This window comes from Crotalus tigris, unplaced genomic scaffold, assembly GCF_016545835.1.
Source record: "Crotalus tigris isolate CLP2741 ecotype Arizona unplaced genomic scaffold, ASM1654583v1 scf7180000023675.2660513, whole genome shotgun sequence".
In the NCBI taxonomy this organism is placed as follows: Eukaryota; Metazoa; Chordata; class Lepidosauria; order Squamata; family Viperidae; genus Crotalus; species Crotalus tigris.
This window is the reverse complement of record NW_024100112.1, coordinates 2,103,587-2,120,280: the sequence shown is the minus strand read 5'-3', so window position 1 is coordinate 2,120,280 and position 16,694 is coordinate 2,103,587. Positions and strand designations below refer to the sequence as shown.

General features: G+C 35.7%; 2 protein-coding genes and 1 long non-coding RNA gene across 9 annotated transcripts in view; 2 read left to right on the top strand and 1 right to left on the bottom strand.

The window, feature by feature from the left end:
• ASB5 (ankyrin repeat and SOCS box containing 5) overlaps positions 1–7,920 on the bottom strand; it is a 57,698-nt gene extending 49,778 nt beyond the window's left edge. The window contains exons 1-5 of one of the 7 annotated variants that reach the window (XM_039320629.1): positions 7,762–7,918; positions 6,969–7,077; positions 6,827–6,860; positions 4,908–4,963; positions 859–1,152 (exon numbers count right to left, since the gene is read on the bottom strand). In XM_039320629.1, coding sequence (XP_039176563.1) covers positions 859–1,054 — 196 coding nt within the window. In that variant the 5' untranslated portion in view covers positions 1,055–1,152; positions 4,908–4,963; positions 6,827–6,860; positions 6,969–7,077; positions 7,762–7,918. Of the gene's footprint in view, positions 1–858; positions 1,153–4,907; positions 4,964–6,826; positions 6,861–6,968 lie in introns of all 7 variants that reach the window. The other 6 variants (XM_039320627.1, XM_039320626.1, XM_039320624.1 and 3 more) reach the window with 6 other exon arrangements.
• Positions 4,972–6,900, top strand: LOC120297700. The gene is made up of 2 exons (XR_005553861.1): positions 4,972–5,217; positions 5,824–6,900. It is a non-coding gene; the product is annotated as an uncharacterized LOC120297700 (long non-coding RNA).
• A 141-nt stretch (positions 7,921–8,061) lies between the features above and the next one.
• On the top strand, positions 8,062–16,310 carry SPCS3 (signal peptidase complex subunit 3). The gene is made up of 5 exons (XM_039320634.1): positions 8,062–8,478; positions 9,939–10,012; positions 11,175–11,251; positions 14,365–14,480; positions 15,901–16,310. Exons 1-5 carry the CDS (start codon positions 8,336–8,338, stop codon positions 16,031–16,033), a joined length of 543 nt encoding a protein of 180 aa, XP_039176568.1. The 5' UTR covers positions 8,062–8,335; the 3' UTR covers positions 16,034–16,310.
• Positions 16,311–16,694: the final 384 nt, after the last annotated feature.

Here is a 16,694-nt window from a genome sequence, read left to right as displayed (position 1 = left end):
TATACTCCTATTACATATAAATTATCCTATTTGTCTATTTATAGTTTGGATTGCTGAGTATTTTTTTTTTTATAAATTATAATCTTGCTACTTTAATCATTATGCTATATACTTGCCAGATCTTTTTTGAATAATATTGTAATATACATTTAAAACATTATTATTTCTGTTGTGTTTTTAAATCATAAGCTAATTTTAACACAATAGACAAAAGTAGACGTATATTTCCATTAGTTTACATAGTAAGCTTGACTCCTCAATTCAAAGACTCATGCAGGTAGTTTATCTGGCAATAATAAGAAAGCCTTGGCATTTTTTTCATGATGTATAGTCTACAATTCAGCCTATAGCCTTGAGATTTCCTAGTAGTCTCCCATCCAAGTTCCTACATGCAATTATGGGAGAAGAGACTGTCAAAAATGTACCTATGAAACTAATAATTTATTGGAATGAAATAATTGGCTATTTTAAATTCAGCACTAATAATTCTGAAAGATTACAGTATTACTATATAGAAATCAAACTTGAGCTGAATATTAACTGAAAAGAGGATTAATTATACTTCGGAAATTTTATGCCAATTGTTACAGAAAATTAATTAATACATTTTTACAATACAAAAAGAATAGAAATATTAGATTTCATCAGTTTTATTTAACTTCTTTCCTATTAAATGGTCTGCAATACATGACAGGAGCAGGACATTGCATGAAGAGAACTGATACTTCTGAGTGTAAAAACAAGTGTACGAATGCAGATAACAAAAATCAACATGGATAGTATGGAGAAAAAATGCTTAACAAGGTATTTTTATAAACCTGGCAAAACAGTAATAACAAATAATAGAAAGAAGCATACCTTGTCCTTGAGGAATTCCATAAAACTCAGCAGCTATTCTTGCTGCCTCTTTACGATTCCCCTTTACAATATAGAAATGACTGAGTATTGCAAGGCTGATTTTTACAAAAAGTTTAAAGCAGAAAAGCGAAAGTATTGTAAAGTAGACATTGGATAATTGTTGGGCAAAAGGCCGATTTTCCTCTACAACAGTCATTGCTGCACAAGAGTCTTTGTCAGTGTTTAGCAACAGCTCTGAAATATGTTGCTAAGATCATATGGCTCCAGCCAGACACTCCGAGGGAACAGCTGGTCCTGAGGAAAGAAAATATCAGCTGGTCATGATGTGTGCAGCTCAAAATATGAGGATTATTTATACTGTAAATAGCATGGAGTTCACTAGCACTCCCACTAGGTTGATGGTATTTAACTGAAGAATACATACAGCTTCAAGAAGTCAATTATAAAGTGCCAGTTTAAAAGGATCGATAAGTGCAAGTACATCAGGTTTTGTGCTGTTGAAGAAAAGATCTCAAATGGTATTATTTACATTATATTAGATAACATCAGAAGAAAGAGCAGCCAAAATATACCTTTCTCAGTCATAGTTCAGCTAGCATTCAATTTTCTTTCTCAAGCTATTTTAGCTCCTGTTGTTCTTTTTAAGTATCATGCATCCATGAAACTTATGCTTCATTGATCAGCTATAGCCAGTTGAATAGCATAAAGCATATTAAAATGCCCTTTATGTGCTATCACTGTATTGTTGCTTTTTATCTTTGGCCAAGACGAGAATGTTCTCAATTAGATTTACCCATACAGACTCTGATGCAGGATTGTCTATTCTTATATTGCTGTGCATAGTCATGGTTTTTCTCCATCATCTTAATTTTACTCACCAGAATTTTGGACATGATTCCTTAATATCCTCAAAAGATGATATGGCTATTGATGCTAAATGGATCTTTTTGGCTGAATTCTACTGCTTACTTTAGTATAACTTTTTAAATGTGTATGGAACTCTTCAAAATGAAATTTTCCTTGCAACTTAAGCTGCTGAACTTTAACAGAAGTTAAAGAACACAGTAAAATATTAGGGAAAAATTAAATAAAAGAAGACCAAAGTAATGACAAAAGGTGTGGTTACCAGCCTAAGAGCTAACAACAAAGCTATTGTGGTGGATATCTTCTGCCTTTGGGACTTACTATCAACATATTATGAATAGCCAAGCAAACAAATTAATGGATCACAGAATAAATCTCAAAAGAAACCAGCATGGCTGCATAAAGAACTCTCTGACAAATTGAAAGATAAAAAGGACAAGTGTAGAAAGTGGAAAGAGGGGCACATAGCTAAATCAGAAAATCAACAAATAGCCCGAGCCTGCAAAGATGAAGTGAGGAAAGCCAAGGCTCAAAATGAACTAAGGCTTGCAACCAAAGTCAAAAATGACAAAAAAAGCTTCTTTCAACATGTAAAAAACAAGAAAAAAGTGAAGGAAACGATTGGTCCATTAGTGGGTGAAAGTGGTAAGAAGGTGACTAGCAATAGGGAGAAAGCAGAACTATTTGACTCGTTTTTTGCATAAAAAACAGTATAGAAACACAAGTTAAGATAGGCAAGAAAATGATAGGTGAGCACCTGTCCAGCCTAGACGAATTCGAATCACCAGAACCAGATGGATTACACCCCAAGGTTCTCAAGGAACTGGCAAATGTGATCTCAGAACCACTGAACTATATTTTTCAAAGATCTTGGAGCACTGGGGAACTACCAGAGGACTGGAAAAGAGCTGATGTAGTTCCCATCTTCAAAAAAGGAAAAAAAATGGATCCAGGAAATTACAGACCTATCAGCCTGACCTCAATACCTGGGAAGATTCTGGAAAAGATAATCAAACAACGAATCAGCGAACACCTAGAGGCAAACAAAGTCATTACTAAAAGCCAACAGATCATGCCAGATAAATCTTATTGCATTATTTGACTAAGTGACAAAATTAGTGGATCAGAGGAATGCTGTGGATATAATTTACTTGGACTTCAGTAAGGCATTTGATAAAGTAGATCACAACCTACTACTCGATAAGATAGAAAAATGTGGGTTAGACAGCATCACCACCAGATGGATTCGTAGCTGGCTGACCGGCTGTACTCAGCGTGTGGTCCTCAATGCAACTACATCTACATGGAGGGAAGTGTGTAATGGGGTGCCACAGGGCTCTCTTCTAGGCCCAGTGCTCTTCACCATCTTCATCAATGATTTGGACGAGGGGAATAGATTGGGAACTTATCAAATTTGCAGATGACAGGAATAGCTGGCAGGAATAGCCAACACTCCAGAAGACAGGCTTAAGATACAGGAGGACCTGGACAGACTTGAACACTGGGCGCTATCTAACAAAATGAAATTCAATGGTGAAAAAAGTAAGGTTCTACATTTAGGCAAGAAAAAACAAATGTACAGGTATAGTATAGGGGGTACCTTGCTCAATAGTAGTAACTGTGAGAGGGATCTCGGAGTCATAGTGGACATCACTTAAATATGAGCCAGCACTGTGCTGCAGCTGCCAAAAAAGCCAACACAGTGCTGGGCTGCATTAACAGAGGGATAGAATCAAGATCATGTGAAGTATTAATACCACTTTACAATGTCTTGGTAAGGCCACACTTGGAATACTGCATCCAGTTTTGGTCACCACGATGTAAAAAAGATGCTGAGACTCTAGAAAGAGTACAGAGAAGAGCAACAAAGATGATTAGGGGACTGGAGGCTAAAACATATGAGGAATGGTTGCTGGAATTGGGTATGTCTAGTTTAATGAAGAGAAGGACAAGGGGGGGACATGATAGCAATGTTCCAATATCTCAGGGGCTCCCACAAAGAAGGAGTAAAGGTATTCTCCAAGGTGCCTGAAGGCAGGACAAGAAGAACGGATGGAAACTGATCAAGGAGAGAAGCAACCTAGAACTAAGGAGAAATTTCCTGACAGTTAGAACAATTAACTAATGGAACCACCTGCCTCCAGAAGCGGTGAATGCTCCAACACTGGAAGTTTTTAAGAAGAGACTGGACAGCCATTTGTCTGAAATGGTGTAGGGTTCCTGCCTGAGCAGGGGGTTGGACTCAATGACCTCCAAAGTCCCTTCCAACTTATTATTATTATTATTATTATTATTATTATTATTATTATTATTATTATATTATTATTATTATTATTATTAAAATTCTCACTCAGTACAAATCAGGAGGTCCAGTTATTATATTCTGAACAAATTGTGCAAAAACCTAGCTCTTTTTAAAAGGTAGGGAAAGGTAGAAAGAGAAAGAGCAAAATAGATCCACTTAATTATAGCCGTGATGGGAACACTGACGGACACGGTTCGAAACAGATGTCTTGAAGAATATGACTCTATATGGTTGCCAAGAGTGAACATTAATTTAATGACATGTAATTAAAATCAATTCATTTGCTGACAGAAAGTCTGATTGTCAAACAGCATGAGACAGAAAACAATATGCTTTAATCAATGAAAATCACTAGAGGAATTAATTTAGACTATAATTACAAAATTTTCATGGGTTAAAATGTATATTTTGAAATGTACATTCAGAAGATTAGTATTTTTTATAATTGATTATACTTAGGTATTATTTTAATTATATATTTTAATATTGTGCATTAGTTTTACTTTAAGGAGACTTTAAAGTGAGAAAAGCACTTGTGGAAGGATTGTTTCTATTCCAACTTCAATATAAATTTTCTCTAGTAATGTTCCATGAACTGTAAGCAAAGGAATTCACCACTAGTACATTTGGAAAGCAGAGAAAAGAGAATATACTGCATTTGCATAATATACAGCTTTCTTCAGGCATAAAATTTGTCTTAATAAGGGAAATCCACTTCAGTAGTTAAAGGGTAAATCATAGTTCCAATGCCTTTATGATTTCATTCCCCTTTATCCCAAGCTGTTCTTTATTTGACATGTTTGCATAATTCTGTCTTGGAGCAATAGTTGCCAAGCATTCCAGCAATATCAGATCAAAAGGACAGGTGATAGCATATTACCTTTTATTGTGTCTTTTCTGGGAGGACAGAACATGTAGTCTCTCAGCCTCCATGGTCTGTGACCAATAGGTGACAAGAACATGTACAGAAGTATAACAATTTAAAAGTTATATACTATGGATTCATAGGATGTACATATACAGTAACATCAAATATTAACTGCCAGGAATACTTAACACTTGTTATTTTCTATAAAGCTTCACTCTTTGCAGAAAGCATGGGATTTCCAAGTGAAGATTTAACTACACAGAATTGTGTTTCAACATATGTAAAGTGGCTTAATCAAAACTGCCAGCCAAACTTCTGGAAGGTAAAATATTTAAAAATAAACCTTAGGGACTGTTATTTATCATTAAAAAATCTGCATATTTTATACCTTATTATCATCACTGGGAGACAAGATGACTGACTGCAATCTATACAGATAATCTTCAACTTACAACAGTTTGTTTAGTGACCATGTTTTCAACAATTTTTCACATTTATGACTATTCAGCATTCCCATAGTCATGTGATCAAATTCAGACACTTGGCAACTGACTCTTATTTATGACTGTTGCAGTGTCCCAGGGACATGTGATCACCTTTTGCAACTTTCTGACAAGCAAAGTTAATGGGGAAGCCAGATTCACTTAAGAACCATGTTACTAACTTAATTGTAGTGATTCACTTAACAACTGTAACACAAAAAATCATTAATGGGGCAAAACTCACTTAACAAATGTCTTGCTTGCAACATAAATGTTGGGCTTAATTGTAATCACACACTGAGAACTACCTATATGTGGTGAAGAAAGGAGGCTTTTAATGAGATGAAGGTCACAGAAAAAATAAATTTAGGCTCTTAGCTACCCTTTTTTTTTTTAAAAAAAAAGCATGACACCAATTTTATTTTGGACTTTTCTGCAAATTTCAGGGCGGAAAAGCAGCTGAAACATGGAAAATAAGTTAAGGACAACAAAAGTAAAATTGTCTCAAGCTATGACTGTAGTGGAAAGCAGGACAATTAATATTCACCAGAATGAAGAGGAAATTGCTCCAAGAAAAAAAAACTAACTGAAATATCACAGAGAATTAACCATTTCTTCTGAAACTCTATGGATATGTTTTCTCTAAAAATATTCTAATGTTCATCCCTCTCAACAAACTTCAGAAAAATCTTCTTGAAAGATTGGACCTAATTATTCTTTCCAGATACAGAAAAGCCACTATTCTCTGTGTTCTTGGACACTCCGCTGATGGCCAAGGACGAACACTTTTTTTCTTGCAGTACATCACAAACATAATTTGTTGCAGAATCACACACACACAGATATGTTTTGACTATAGTCCTAAGAATGTACAAGTCAGCTGTCATCAATATCTTATGTCTATTGTTCCACTCAGTTTCCATCTGTTACTGGCTGAGTAGCAAGGAAATTGTTTGCTGGTGTATCATGCCACATGGAATTTTGTGAGAGCTCTTTCTCTCCCCCCCCCATTAGGTTCCTCTCTATATTTGAAAAATGTTGGAATATTTTCCTTTCTAGTGGTCCTTAGTTCTGCTTCCTGCTCTGTACTCTGGCCTACAGGCTATTATCAATGTGCATCTGTAATTATGTTTGTTGTGTGCTCTGACTTTGTCTTCTTAGAAAAGACAATTCCTTTGAGATGTTATTGAAGGTTTTCCTGTAGCTTGGATATGTAATCATAGCCAGATCAAAACCCATAGCTAAACATTACTGTTTTAATATATAAATAAGAAGGCAAAGTACTGTGTCTCTGCTAGCAAAACTTTAGGTATGTTAAGACAATCTATCTGAGTTGTAATCTCCAGAGCAACAGGAGATGGCAACTAATAGTTTTCTGCATTTCTTTGCTACCATCAGGTGTTATTTGGAATTATTCCGCTAAAATATGTTTACTCTATATTAATTCACCACTGCAGCATTTTCCAGATTTTCTGGATAACTCCTGAAAGATTGAAAAAAAATAGAGTTAAGTATAAAATCTACTTTATCTTTGCTTTATATTTGTGAGTCACCCCTTCCCCCATTTTTCTTCTCATAGATTAACACTTACTTTGGCAAGCAGAAAGATAGGACCACCGGTTCCTGGAGAACAATTTGCGTCCATATTCGATTTCCAGTTATTTTTGATACGAGCATTACAGTATTAATGCCTTGCAGTGCTGTATGGAAAATATGTTTTTAAAAGAAATATAGAGTTTCATTATTTAGTAAGCTTGCAACCAAACTCTCCAAACCTAAGCTGAAGTCAGATTTCATTTTTAAAACGCCTTTTATTGTGCTGAGAAATATAGGTAGCAGCGTCCCCTGTCGAAAACTTGCCATTTCAATGTCTACTTTATTAACTGGCTTGCTGCAGCAGAGAACATGGCGGGGGGGGGGGGAGTTCAACCAGAACTTTACAATAAGCCCCGCCTGCTGTTTTAAGTTGAGGCATGCAATGCTTAGTATTGTCCTCCCCGTATTTCCAATAAGCTACACCCAGCGTCTTTCGAGTAGCATCCCGCAAATAAATAAGAGCAAGGCAGTTAAGAGCCTCTTGTGTCGCAAGGGGATGAACTTTCCATTGCGATGCTGCACCCGGCAGCACCTGTTTCCGAAGGAGAGAGGCAATTCACAGGCTATCCAGGCGGTGTAGAGAAACTAGCGTAATTCCATCTGCTCCAATTAGCGCCTTCCAAATGAATTTGGCTAAAAATAGTCTCCAATTAGATTTCCGTTTAGGATTACTTAATGCGTTGGAGTATTTAGTTTTCTTAGCAATCATTCCAAAATTATTTGACATTGCTTTCCCCCCACCGCCGGTACAGGCTTGGGGAATGCTGTTAAGAACTCAACCTTCGTACATTCGGACAGCAGCGTAGCAAGCAATCTCAAAAATAAACTTTGGGCTGTATCAAGGGCAAATACAACGGATTTCCCGATCTGGCAAAGCTTGTTCCCTCAATTCGGCGTCAATACTGCTCAAAAGCAGTATTTCGCCTCAGGCAGACTTCCTGTCACTCTAACTTTCTCATCTCTATGGAGGAAGTAGAGCGAACGATGGTTGCTGAGGCTCATGGGACTTGTAGGCAGTGGAATCGAGAGGGGATATTCCGCCCATGGGCGGGCTGAGGCGGACGGGTGCTCTTTGGGCCCTCCTCTCGCGGGGTGGATGGGCGGGTTCGTTACCAGGCAAGGTGCTGCGTTGGGCCTCCCTTTCTCTTCAATCGTGGACAGCGGCCGTCCCGGCAGCAGCCTTCTCCTTTCGGATTCAGGTCCTCGTGTTTCTCCCTAACTCGAGCTTGCCTGCCTACCGACCCACCCACCCGTCTCCGTTCCTCCAGAGCTGAGGCCTGGCCGGCCCAAAGAGCAAGAAAAAGCGGGCAATTGCTCGCTCGTACGCGTGTGTGTTGTGAGGGCTGGAGGGACAGCGGGGAGATGAACACCGTCCTAACTCGAGCCAACTCGCTCTTCGCCTTCTCGCTGAGCGTGATGGCGGCGCTGACCTTCGGCTGCTTCATCACCACTGCTTTCAAAGAGCGCTCCGTGCCAGTCAGCATCGCCGTCTCCCGTGTCATGCTGTGAGTGTGTGAATGAGGGAGGGCAACGTCACAGTCGGCCCTTCTCTGTCTCCGGAGATGGGAACCAGCAGCCCATGTTCCGGCGTGAAGAGGGGGACATGGAGGGAAAACAGGATGGGATGCGCATTTCTGCTTTTCAGCGGCCCCTGGCTGAGAAGGGTGAATGCGCCGAAGACTTTGGCAGCATCTCAAAAACTAATGAATTCTTTAGGGCGTTTGTTAGTCTTTATGGAGCCATGATGCTTGGCTGCTCCAGCTGTCAGAGTGACCTGACTTTTCCGGGTGCCGAGTTGTATTGTGGAGTAACCCGCCCCCTTTTGTTTAACCCGTTTTCTAAATCTCTCTTCTTGTCCTGGTGCTTGCTTTTAATATAAAGCCTTTATATAGTCTCACAGGAGTTGCTGTTGATGGAGAATAATTTTGAGATTAGCGTCTTCTCCTGTTTGATTATTGACTGTTAAATGTTATTCCACTCCTTTAATACGTAGCTGCTTAGTTCACATTTAAAGGAATTCTTAATATTGCTCTTGCAAACTACTCTAGTTCTCTATTTGCTGTCACTAAGGTCTTAATCTAATTTTCTTCTAGATTGTCAGTTTCATAAGTGTGGCCTTTTCTTCCTGTTCTGTCATTTCCTTTTTCTTTAAGCCAATGAATGAACAACACGAACCTTCCAGTGCTGTAATCTGCCTTCTGGCAAACTCCCTTGAGAGTGGATGCACAGAAAGGCAGTTCAGTTTAAAAACATCAGTTGCTGTTTATATTTGACAGCTTATTTGCTAAGCATAGCCCAGTTTCTAAGAAGTTGGAAAAGTGTAAGATGTTGAATGTTACTTTGTAACAAAATATCTTGTTTCACTAGCAAAATAAAACCTATTTAGATACACTTTTCTGAAAATTTCAGTAGACACCCTTATGAACTGGATTTCAGATCTCATATACATAACATTGTTAAAGTGTGTTGTGTTAACTGCATTACATCAATTAAGTGATGGAAATGCAGAGAAAATACATTTATGATATTTTCTTATAGCGAGCCATTCGGATGAAAAAGATAAAAATATGTCCAGATTCTCATGGTATAGTAATTGTATTAGTAAGAAGTATAAATAAGTGCTAAGAAAACTAAATTATATACATGGATATCACATATACTGAATTCACATTTACTTGGCATGTTTTGAATAGTTTTTTTTTTTACAGAGCTCCTTAATTTAATGTTGATTCCCAATTAACTAGCAATTTACATTGTGTTCATTATACTGGATATTTATGATCAATTACTTGTTGATTATAAGAAATATTTTATCTAAGATATTTTACAAATTATTTTTGTAATCTACAAAGAAATATTACATTATTTAGGGCTATTTAACATAGAATAAATTACATCTAAAAGAGACAATGTTAGAAAGGAATACATGAATAATATTGAATAATACTTTTATTTTATTTTGTAGAAAAAATGTAGAAGATTTCACTGGACCAGGTGAAAGAAGTGACCTCGGAATCATTACTTTTGACATTAGTGCAGATATCCTTTATGACAAATGTTACTATTAAACGGGTAGAATGTCTTATTGGCTTCAACAGAACAGAATCAACTCTACTTCCTTCATTTGTAGCAAGCAGTGGGAGAAACACTGCCTCCAAAATGGACAGATGTGAATATTAATGTGTGAATATGATTTCACACAATGTTTTTAATTTCAAACATGACGGTCCATTCAGATGCTTATGGAAAAGGAGTTTCAAATTGGTTGTACTTTAAGTCTTATGTTGAGTGTTCTACCATAGATAAAAACTTGGGTTTTGCTTCCTCATAAATAAAGTTGGAAGCAATAGTTAGGCATAATTCTTTGAAATCATAACCATAGAACTGAATACGCAAAGATGCAGTAGTAGAAGATTTATTTCAATGCAAGTTTAGTGGACAATATACCACCAATATTCATTTCTTTCACTATTGCTTTGGGGGCTTTTTCCTAATGATCATGCTTACACTGTATATACTTTCTCAGTGAACAAAGTAACACAGATTTGCATACGGCAGCTTGAAAGCTCATCAACTTAATAGCATTGTTGTTAATCATGTCTGGAAAAAAACAGCAGGAAAAATAATTGCATTCATTGTAAATAGCAAGTAGCAAAGAAGTAAAAAAATAACAATGAATTCAAAAAGCAGATAAATTGAAAAATAATAATCTTAATAATCTTAATAACCAAGTAGATAACAGTCTTTTTTAAGTACATAATGATTCTCATGCTTCCCTCCTTTTCCCTTCAACTAGGTCTAACCAATGGCAGGAACAGATCTACTTGCTGTTTTATTGTTAGAGTGCTCAAAGCACTGTGTAATAAAATGGTCTTTTTCAGTTCCCAAATCAAAGTAAAATTGTGGACAGTATCTTCTAAATTCATAACATTCAAAGTTCTCATTCTTAATTTTGTATACTTCTAGTGAGTATTTTGTATACTTCTAGTGAGCACTTTCTCTGTTCTACCAGCTTGTAACCAGCAGGGCTTTAGGGCTTGTTGGAATGCTTCGAGTTCAAATAATGTATACAGGCTTGCCAATCTCTGTATATGGTTTTTTTTCTTTAAATAGCAGCTTGGCTTGTTGAGATTTGTACTGAATGGGAATGTTTTGAAAAGAGTCATATTCTGAAACAGCATATGTTCCTTATCTTTTTCACATCTGCAAAGTATATTTGATTGGAACGTGAAACAGTTATTTCTATATTTATCAGCAGAATATTCAACAAAGAACAATGTAAGTGTGCATTTAACAGTGAATAAATGGGAAATCATACTAGATTTCATGCTATTAGAATTACTGGTCTTCATAACAATAATACATGGACAGTTATTTTACTTCTTACATTCTCCTTAATCATCAAAATAAACCTTAGAACATATTCTGGCAATAACTAAAAAGCAGTGGTTGATTATATTTTGAGGTTGTTCTTTGACAGGCTATTACCTATGATGCATTGTAATTTGCATCATTTTCATTTGCACCATTTGACTACTTATTTAAGAGAATTTATATGGCTGCCCACTCATTGTCAGCAACTCTGGGTGACTTACAAAAGTAAACTATAAAATGTATATAAAAGTTTATCCATATTCTGAAAGTTTTTAACTTACCTGACAGCTCTAGCTTGAATACTGTTTGAAGAGATGTCTTAATAGAAAGAAAGCAATTTGGATTTCATGTATTGGCATTACAATACCATCTAACTTCTGTTTCAAAAATTTAAATCATGGTTATCTTAATCAGAAAGGACAACAACATTTTGTATGATAGAGATTAGCCTTTTAATCCTTCAAGTCAGGGGTCCCCAACCCTCAGGCCGCAGCCAAGTGCCGGGCCACAGTCCATTCAGAACTGGGCCAAACCTGCATTTGTGAAAGTAGTGCACACATGAAACCATCCCCTCTTGCCCTCCCCCACTGCGACAACCAACAGTCCACTGAGCCGGAAAGGTTGGAGACCCTTGCTTCAAGTGGTCTTATAAAAACAGACTTCTATATAGTTTTAAAACTTTAATTTGCATAGTTTTAAATTTTTAACTGCTTTTCTATTTTTTTACAATCTGCAGTCCACCCTGATTTATTGGGAAAATGGATGGCATATCAATTTAATTAATTAATATGTAATATTTCTGTTTACAATATTATGGTTTGAATCATGATTTTAGTTTTAGGATCATTGCAACTATTTCTAACTTTTCTTCATTTATTATAATTTTCCAATGCCATTGTTTCTTTTCTTTATAAGAAATACCTTTCTTTAGAAAAAAACTGTCTTAAATGATGCTTCCATACTTTTGTACATTTTGCCAGATAACAGCTGTATTTGCACAGTGAATGTGTAAACATTTAATTTTATTTGCTGAATAATGTAAACAACCTTCAGAAAGCTACACCTACTGTAATAGTTTTTCATAGTGCTCACATTTATACTAATATCAAAACAAATAGGGTTAATATATAATTCTAGGACTTATTAATTTAAATAGCAGTTACCATTGAAAGTTGGTAAAACTTAGTTTTAGAAAAGAGAAGAGTAAATAATCTGTTCTTTGATACCCTTTTAATTGTTTGCTAAAGCTAACTGCTTAAGAGCTGCAGCAAACCTATGACAGAAAATTGCAGTTTATTTTAATCTTTCTATATGTGAATTAGTAGTTGTTGCATCAGTGTTTTTTAAAAACAAACTCCATTTCTTAAACATGTCTTATCTATATTTTAGTATTATATTCTGTGCTCACTTCCTACTATACCTTTAATATGTTTATTTTTATATATTTGTGTGTGTCTGTATATATGTACACCCACATATACAAATTATTAATGATTTATATAAGTAATAAATCAATAATATACTTTATTATATTGTTACAATAAATAATATGACAATAATATACATTATTTATAATTTTGAATAGAAAACTATTTTTGCTTTCTGTTAGAAATTATAATAGAAAATAGCTTTCTGTTAGACTTGGTCCATATGCTTCACAAAGATTTAGCATTAAGTACTTAGTTTATTTCTTTATTGATTTTTTACCATCCTCCTAGGACCATGGTGACGAACCTCTGGCACCTGTGCCACAGGTGGCATGCAAAGCTCTTTCTGTGGGCACGCACACTGTCGCCCCAGTCCTAGGCCTTCAGCTGGATTTTATAAAACCTTTTCACTTTAGCCCTCCGCCACCATGTGCAAAAAAAAAAAAGATTCAATCAATCAATCAATTTCAAGTTCTCGCGGAAAAAAAAAGATCTCACAAAGTTGGAATTGATTTATTGAACTTTTTAGTCACACCCAGTCTGCTGTTACTTCTGCAGTCATGCCCACCCAATGGGTCACGCCCACCCAATGGGCCACATCTACCTGGCATCTGACGATACATGTTGGTTTTGGGTTGCAGTTTGGGCACTTGGTCTCTAAAAGGTTCGCCATCACTGTCCTAGGGAAATCATATAGAAAAAAGTATGGCTGCTGTTGTTATATGTAAACTCAACCATCTCTATATATTCAGAGAAATACAATGTATACATAACAATGTATATGAGACAACGGTGTATGCTAGATGAAACATTTTTAATCTGTGTGTTGATGCTACAGTTCTGCTGAAATATGTAGTAGTTATTTTTTGGCTCAGAAAAACAACTCTATTTCTAGAAACTCTTAAGATAATATTTTCAAGAATTACTTCTCAGCTTTTAACGGTCCTAGAAAATCTGCACTTCAAGAGTACAAGAGTAACCTGCAAATTGCATGTGGCTTCCTTTGTTTTTTTTAAATAACAATTTTATTGATTTTTATCTAGAAAATGAGCATAAAACCAGCTTATAAAAGGTATTAAAACAATTGAAGGTAAACTATGCATATAAAAGATATAAAATAATAATATCGCAAAGAAAAGCAAATAAGTGAGAAAACAATACATTAGTAAGAAGATTTTTAGCAGTGCATTTTTCCTTCTTTTTAAAGGTTTTATGTACCTATTTTTAATTATCATTATTTAGAATATGTCCCTTCAGCCCTCAATTGCCAATGCACACACATACACACATGGATAGGAAGTCCTTCAAAAAAACTTTTCTGCCTCTGTTTCAGTGGTTCCATATAGCTTGATATAAATATATTTGCTTAATTTACTTTGAATTACTTTAAATCTTGCAGAAAAGATTTAAAAATTGCAGATTAATCCTGTTTTATGTTTCACTTCCAAGTGCACTTCTACATTGCACTTATTAGCTGACTTTATTTAAAATTGTACTATGAACAAAAACAAAATGTTTCTGTATTCTGTTTTCTTAAGAAATATACTTTATATTGGTTTTGTTGATAATAACTTTTAGTTTTAATTGTAGGCATTGAATCAAGTTGTCCTTTGGGACAAAATTATCTTGAGAGGAGATAGCCCAAAGCTGCTTTTGAAAGATATGAAATCAAAATACTTTTTCTTTGATGATGGAAATGGCCTCAAGTGAGTAAATTTCACCTTACGTTATTTATTGATATATATTTGTGATATATGTACCCCAGGATAAAACTATAAACAGTCTTCAACTGTATATTTCTATTACATCTGTGCCTCTTCATTGGAATACCGGTATATCTAATCCTTAAGAACAATAATTGGGACTGGAATTTTCATTGCTAAGCAATGCACTTATAAAGTGCAACATCATGCGATTATATCACTTAGCAATAACAATTCTGGCAGTCCCCATTGCTGTTGTTAAGCAAGGATCACAGGTCATTAAGCAAGGACCTTCTTGCCAGCTTCCAACAAGTAAGGTCAATAGGTAAGCCAGCAGGAAGTTGCAAGCATAAGCATAGCTGGGCCAGGGATGGCTAGTGCTGCCTGTAGGAAGGTGCAGCGATAACTGCTGCAGTGCTGCAAAAGTGTGGCTGGCAGGCAGGTGGGTGCAGAATTGTAATTCATAGCCAGGCTCATCAGGAGATAAAGTGTAGGAGTGAGAACAGCTTGCAGGAGTGACTTAAAACCTTCCTGCCATCTTCCCCATTAATTTTGCTTGTGGGAATCTGACAGGAAAGGTGACAAATGGTAATCATGTGACCCTGGCACACTGCAATTGTCAAGAGTGCAAGCTGGTTGCCAAGCACCTGGATTGCGATCACATAACGGCTGTTGTGCTGGGACGTCTCAAACTTCAAGGACTAGTCATAAGTGCCATTGTTCAGCACTGTCATAACTTTGGACAGTCATTGAATGAGTGGTCATTAACTGAGGATTACCTGTAAATAGATACTCTTTTTTTTGAGATAATTCACTATATGCTGACCATATATTTATAAATGTTGCAAGTATCTACTGTATCGCTAATATAACTTACACAAGTTTAAGTTAAGTATAAGTTTACGTTACAGAACTTGCTATTAATATTAACCTGACTATAAATCTTGAATGTCTAGTGAGCTCCTCTGTGTTACAGGGCCACAATAATGAGATTCAGTTTTCAAGTTTCTCAGTATGAAAACTGAACGTTACAGTTTATAATCAAATTCTTGTTAAATTGAATTAATGAATTTTTATGATGACATGCATAATAAGGCTATGCAAAGGATATGAAGGCATGTTTCACGAACTGTACAGTCACAAGCAAAGTGCTTCTCAAAGGTCTGACAAAGGTTGAGTTGCTTCAAGGGCATTCTTGGGTATATGTACTTGTTTGTATACAGACAGAAGTCATGAAAACCCTTGAATCAACCATACCAAGTGTTCTGGAAACATTGATTACTCAACACTTTGAGGAGGGGCCCTTACACAAATGCCATTTCATGACATCCTTTTTGAATATTTGCATAGCAGTTATACATCATTTTACTTACTGTAGCTTTTCTTGTAACTTAAAGTACTTAACTGTTTCTTCTAATTACAGGGGCAACAGGAACGTCACTTTGACTCTCTCATGGAATGTTGTACCAAATGCAGGAATCCTACCTCTTGTAACAGGAGCAGGACACATATCTGTTCCATTTCCAGATACTTATAAAATGGCCAAAAGCTATTAAATTATTAGTCTGTACCTTGAGTAACATATTTTTATACTTGTACATTATAAATTTTATCAATTTTTAGTCTCTTGCCCACTGCAATTCAAAGGTACTGTACTTAATTTCTTTAGGCTTAGCTGAGAGGGAGGGACATTTTGTCAGATTTGTTTTCAGTTAAAAAAGATGAAATTCCAATCTCAAGGAAAGGTGGTTGTTTAAATTTGAGCAAATGATTTTGTGTTTACTATTGGGAGAAAAATACCTTTCTTATAAATAAACTTTTTGAAATCAGAAACAGTTTGGTTTGGTTTTTCCCATTCTCCTATATATGCATCCATATTTGAAACAATAGCATATTATTATGCAGAAACAAATTTTGAGTAACTTTGTGCATTTACTGAAACAAATTCCTTTGTAAAAAATTTTTTTATGAAAGACATGAAACATGAACAAACTTGTTTAAAATAATGCAGCATCTTTTTTAAAAGAAAAAAAGTACTTCACAGTTTTTAGGAGTTGCATTCTCTAGATATTGGTACAAAAAATTCAAGTGGCATCAATCTTGAATGTGATTTTAGGGCAAAGATTAAAGTAGTTTTCACAAAAGCTGTGGTGGGTGAGATTAGAGAAGATACACCATGGGATATATCATTTAAAAATAAAACTGCAATTCTTAGAT

Bases quoted from the DNA above. Each gene is read 5' to 3' on its own strand.
- SPCS3 (XM_039320634.1), top strand. From the start codon at position 8,336: ATGAACACCGTCCTAACTCGAGCCAACTCGCTCTTCGCCTTCTCGCTG. The intron at 8,479-9,938 runs GTGAGTGTGTGA...TTTATTTTGTAG, and splicing joins GCCGTCTCCCGTGTCATGCT to AAAAAATGTAGAAGATTTCA. The intron at 14,481-15,900 runs GTGAGTAAATTT...TTCTAATTACAG, and splicing joins GATGATGGAAATGGCCTCAA to GGGCAACAGGAACGTCACTT.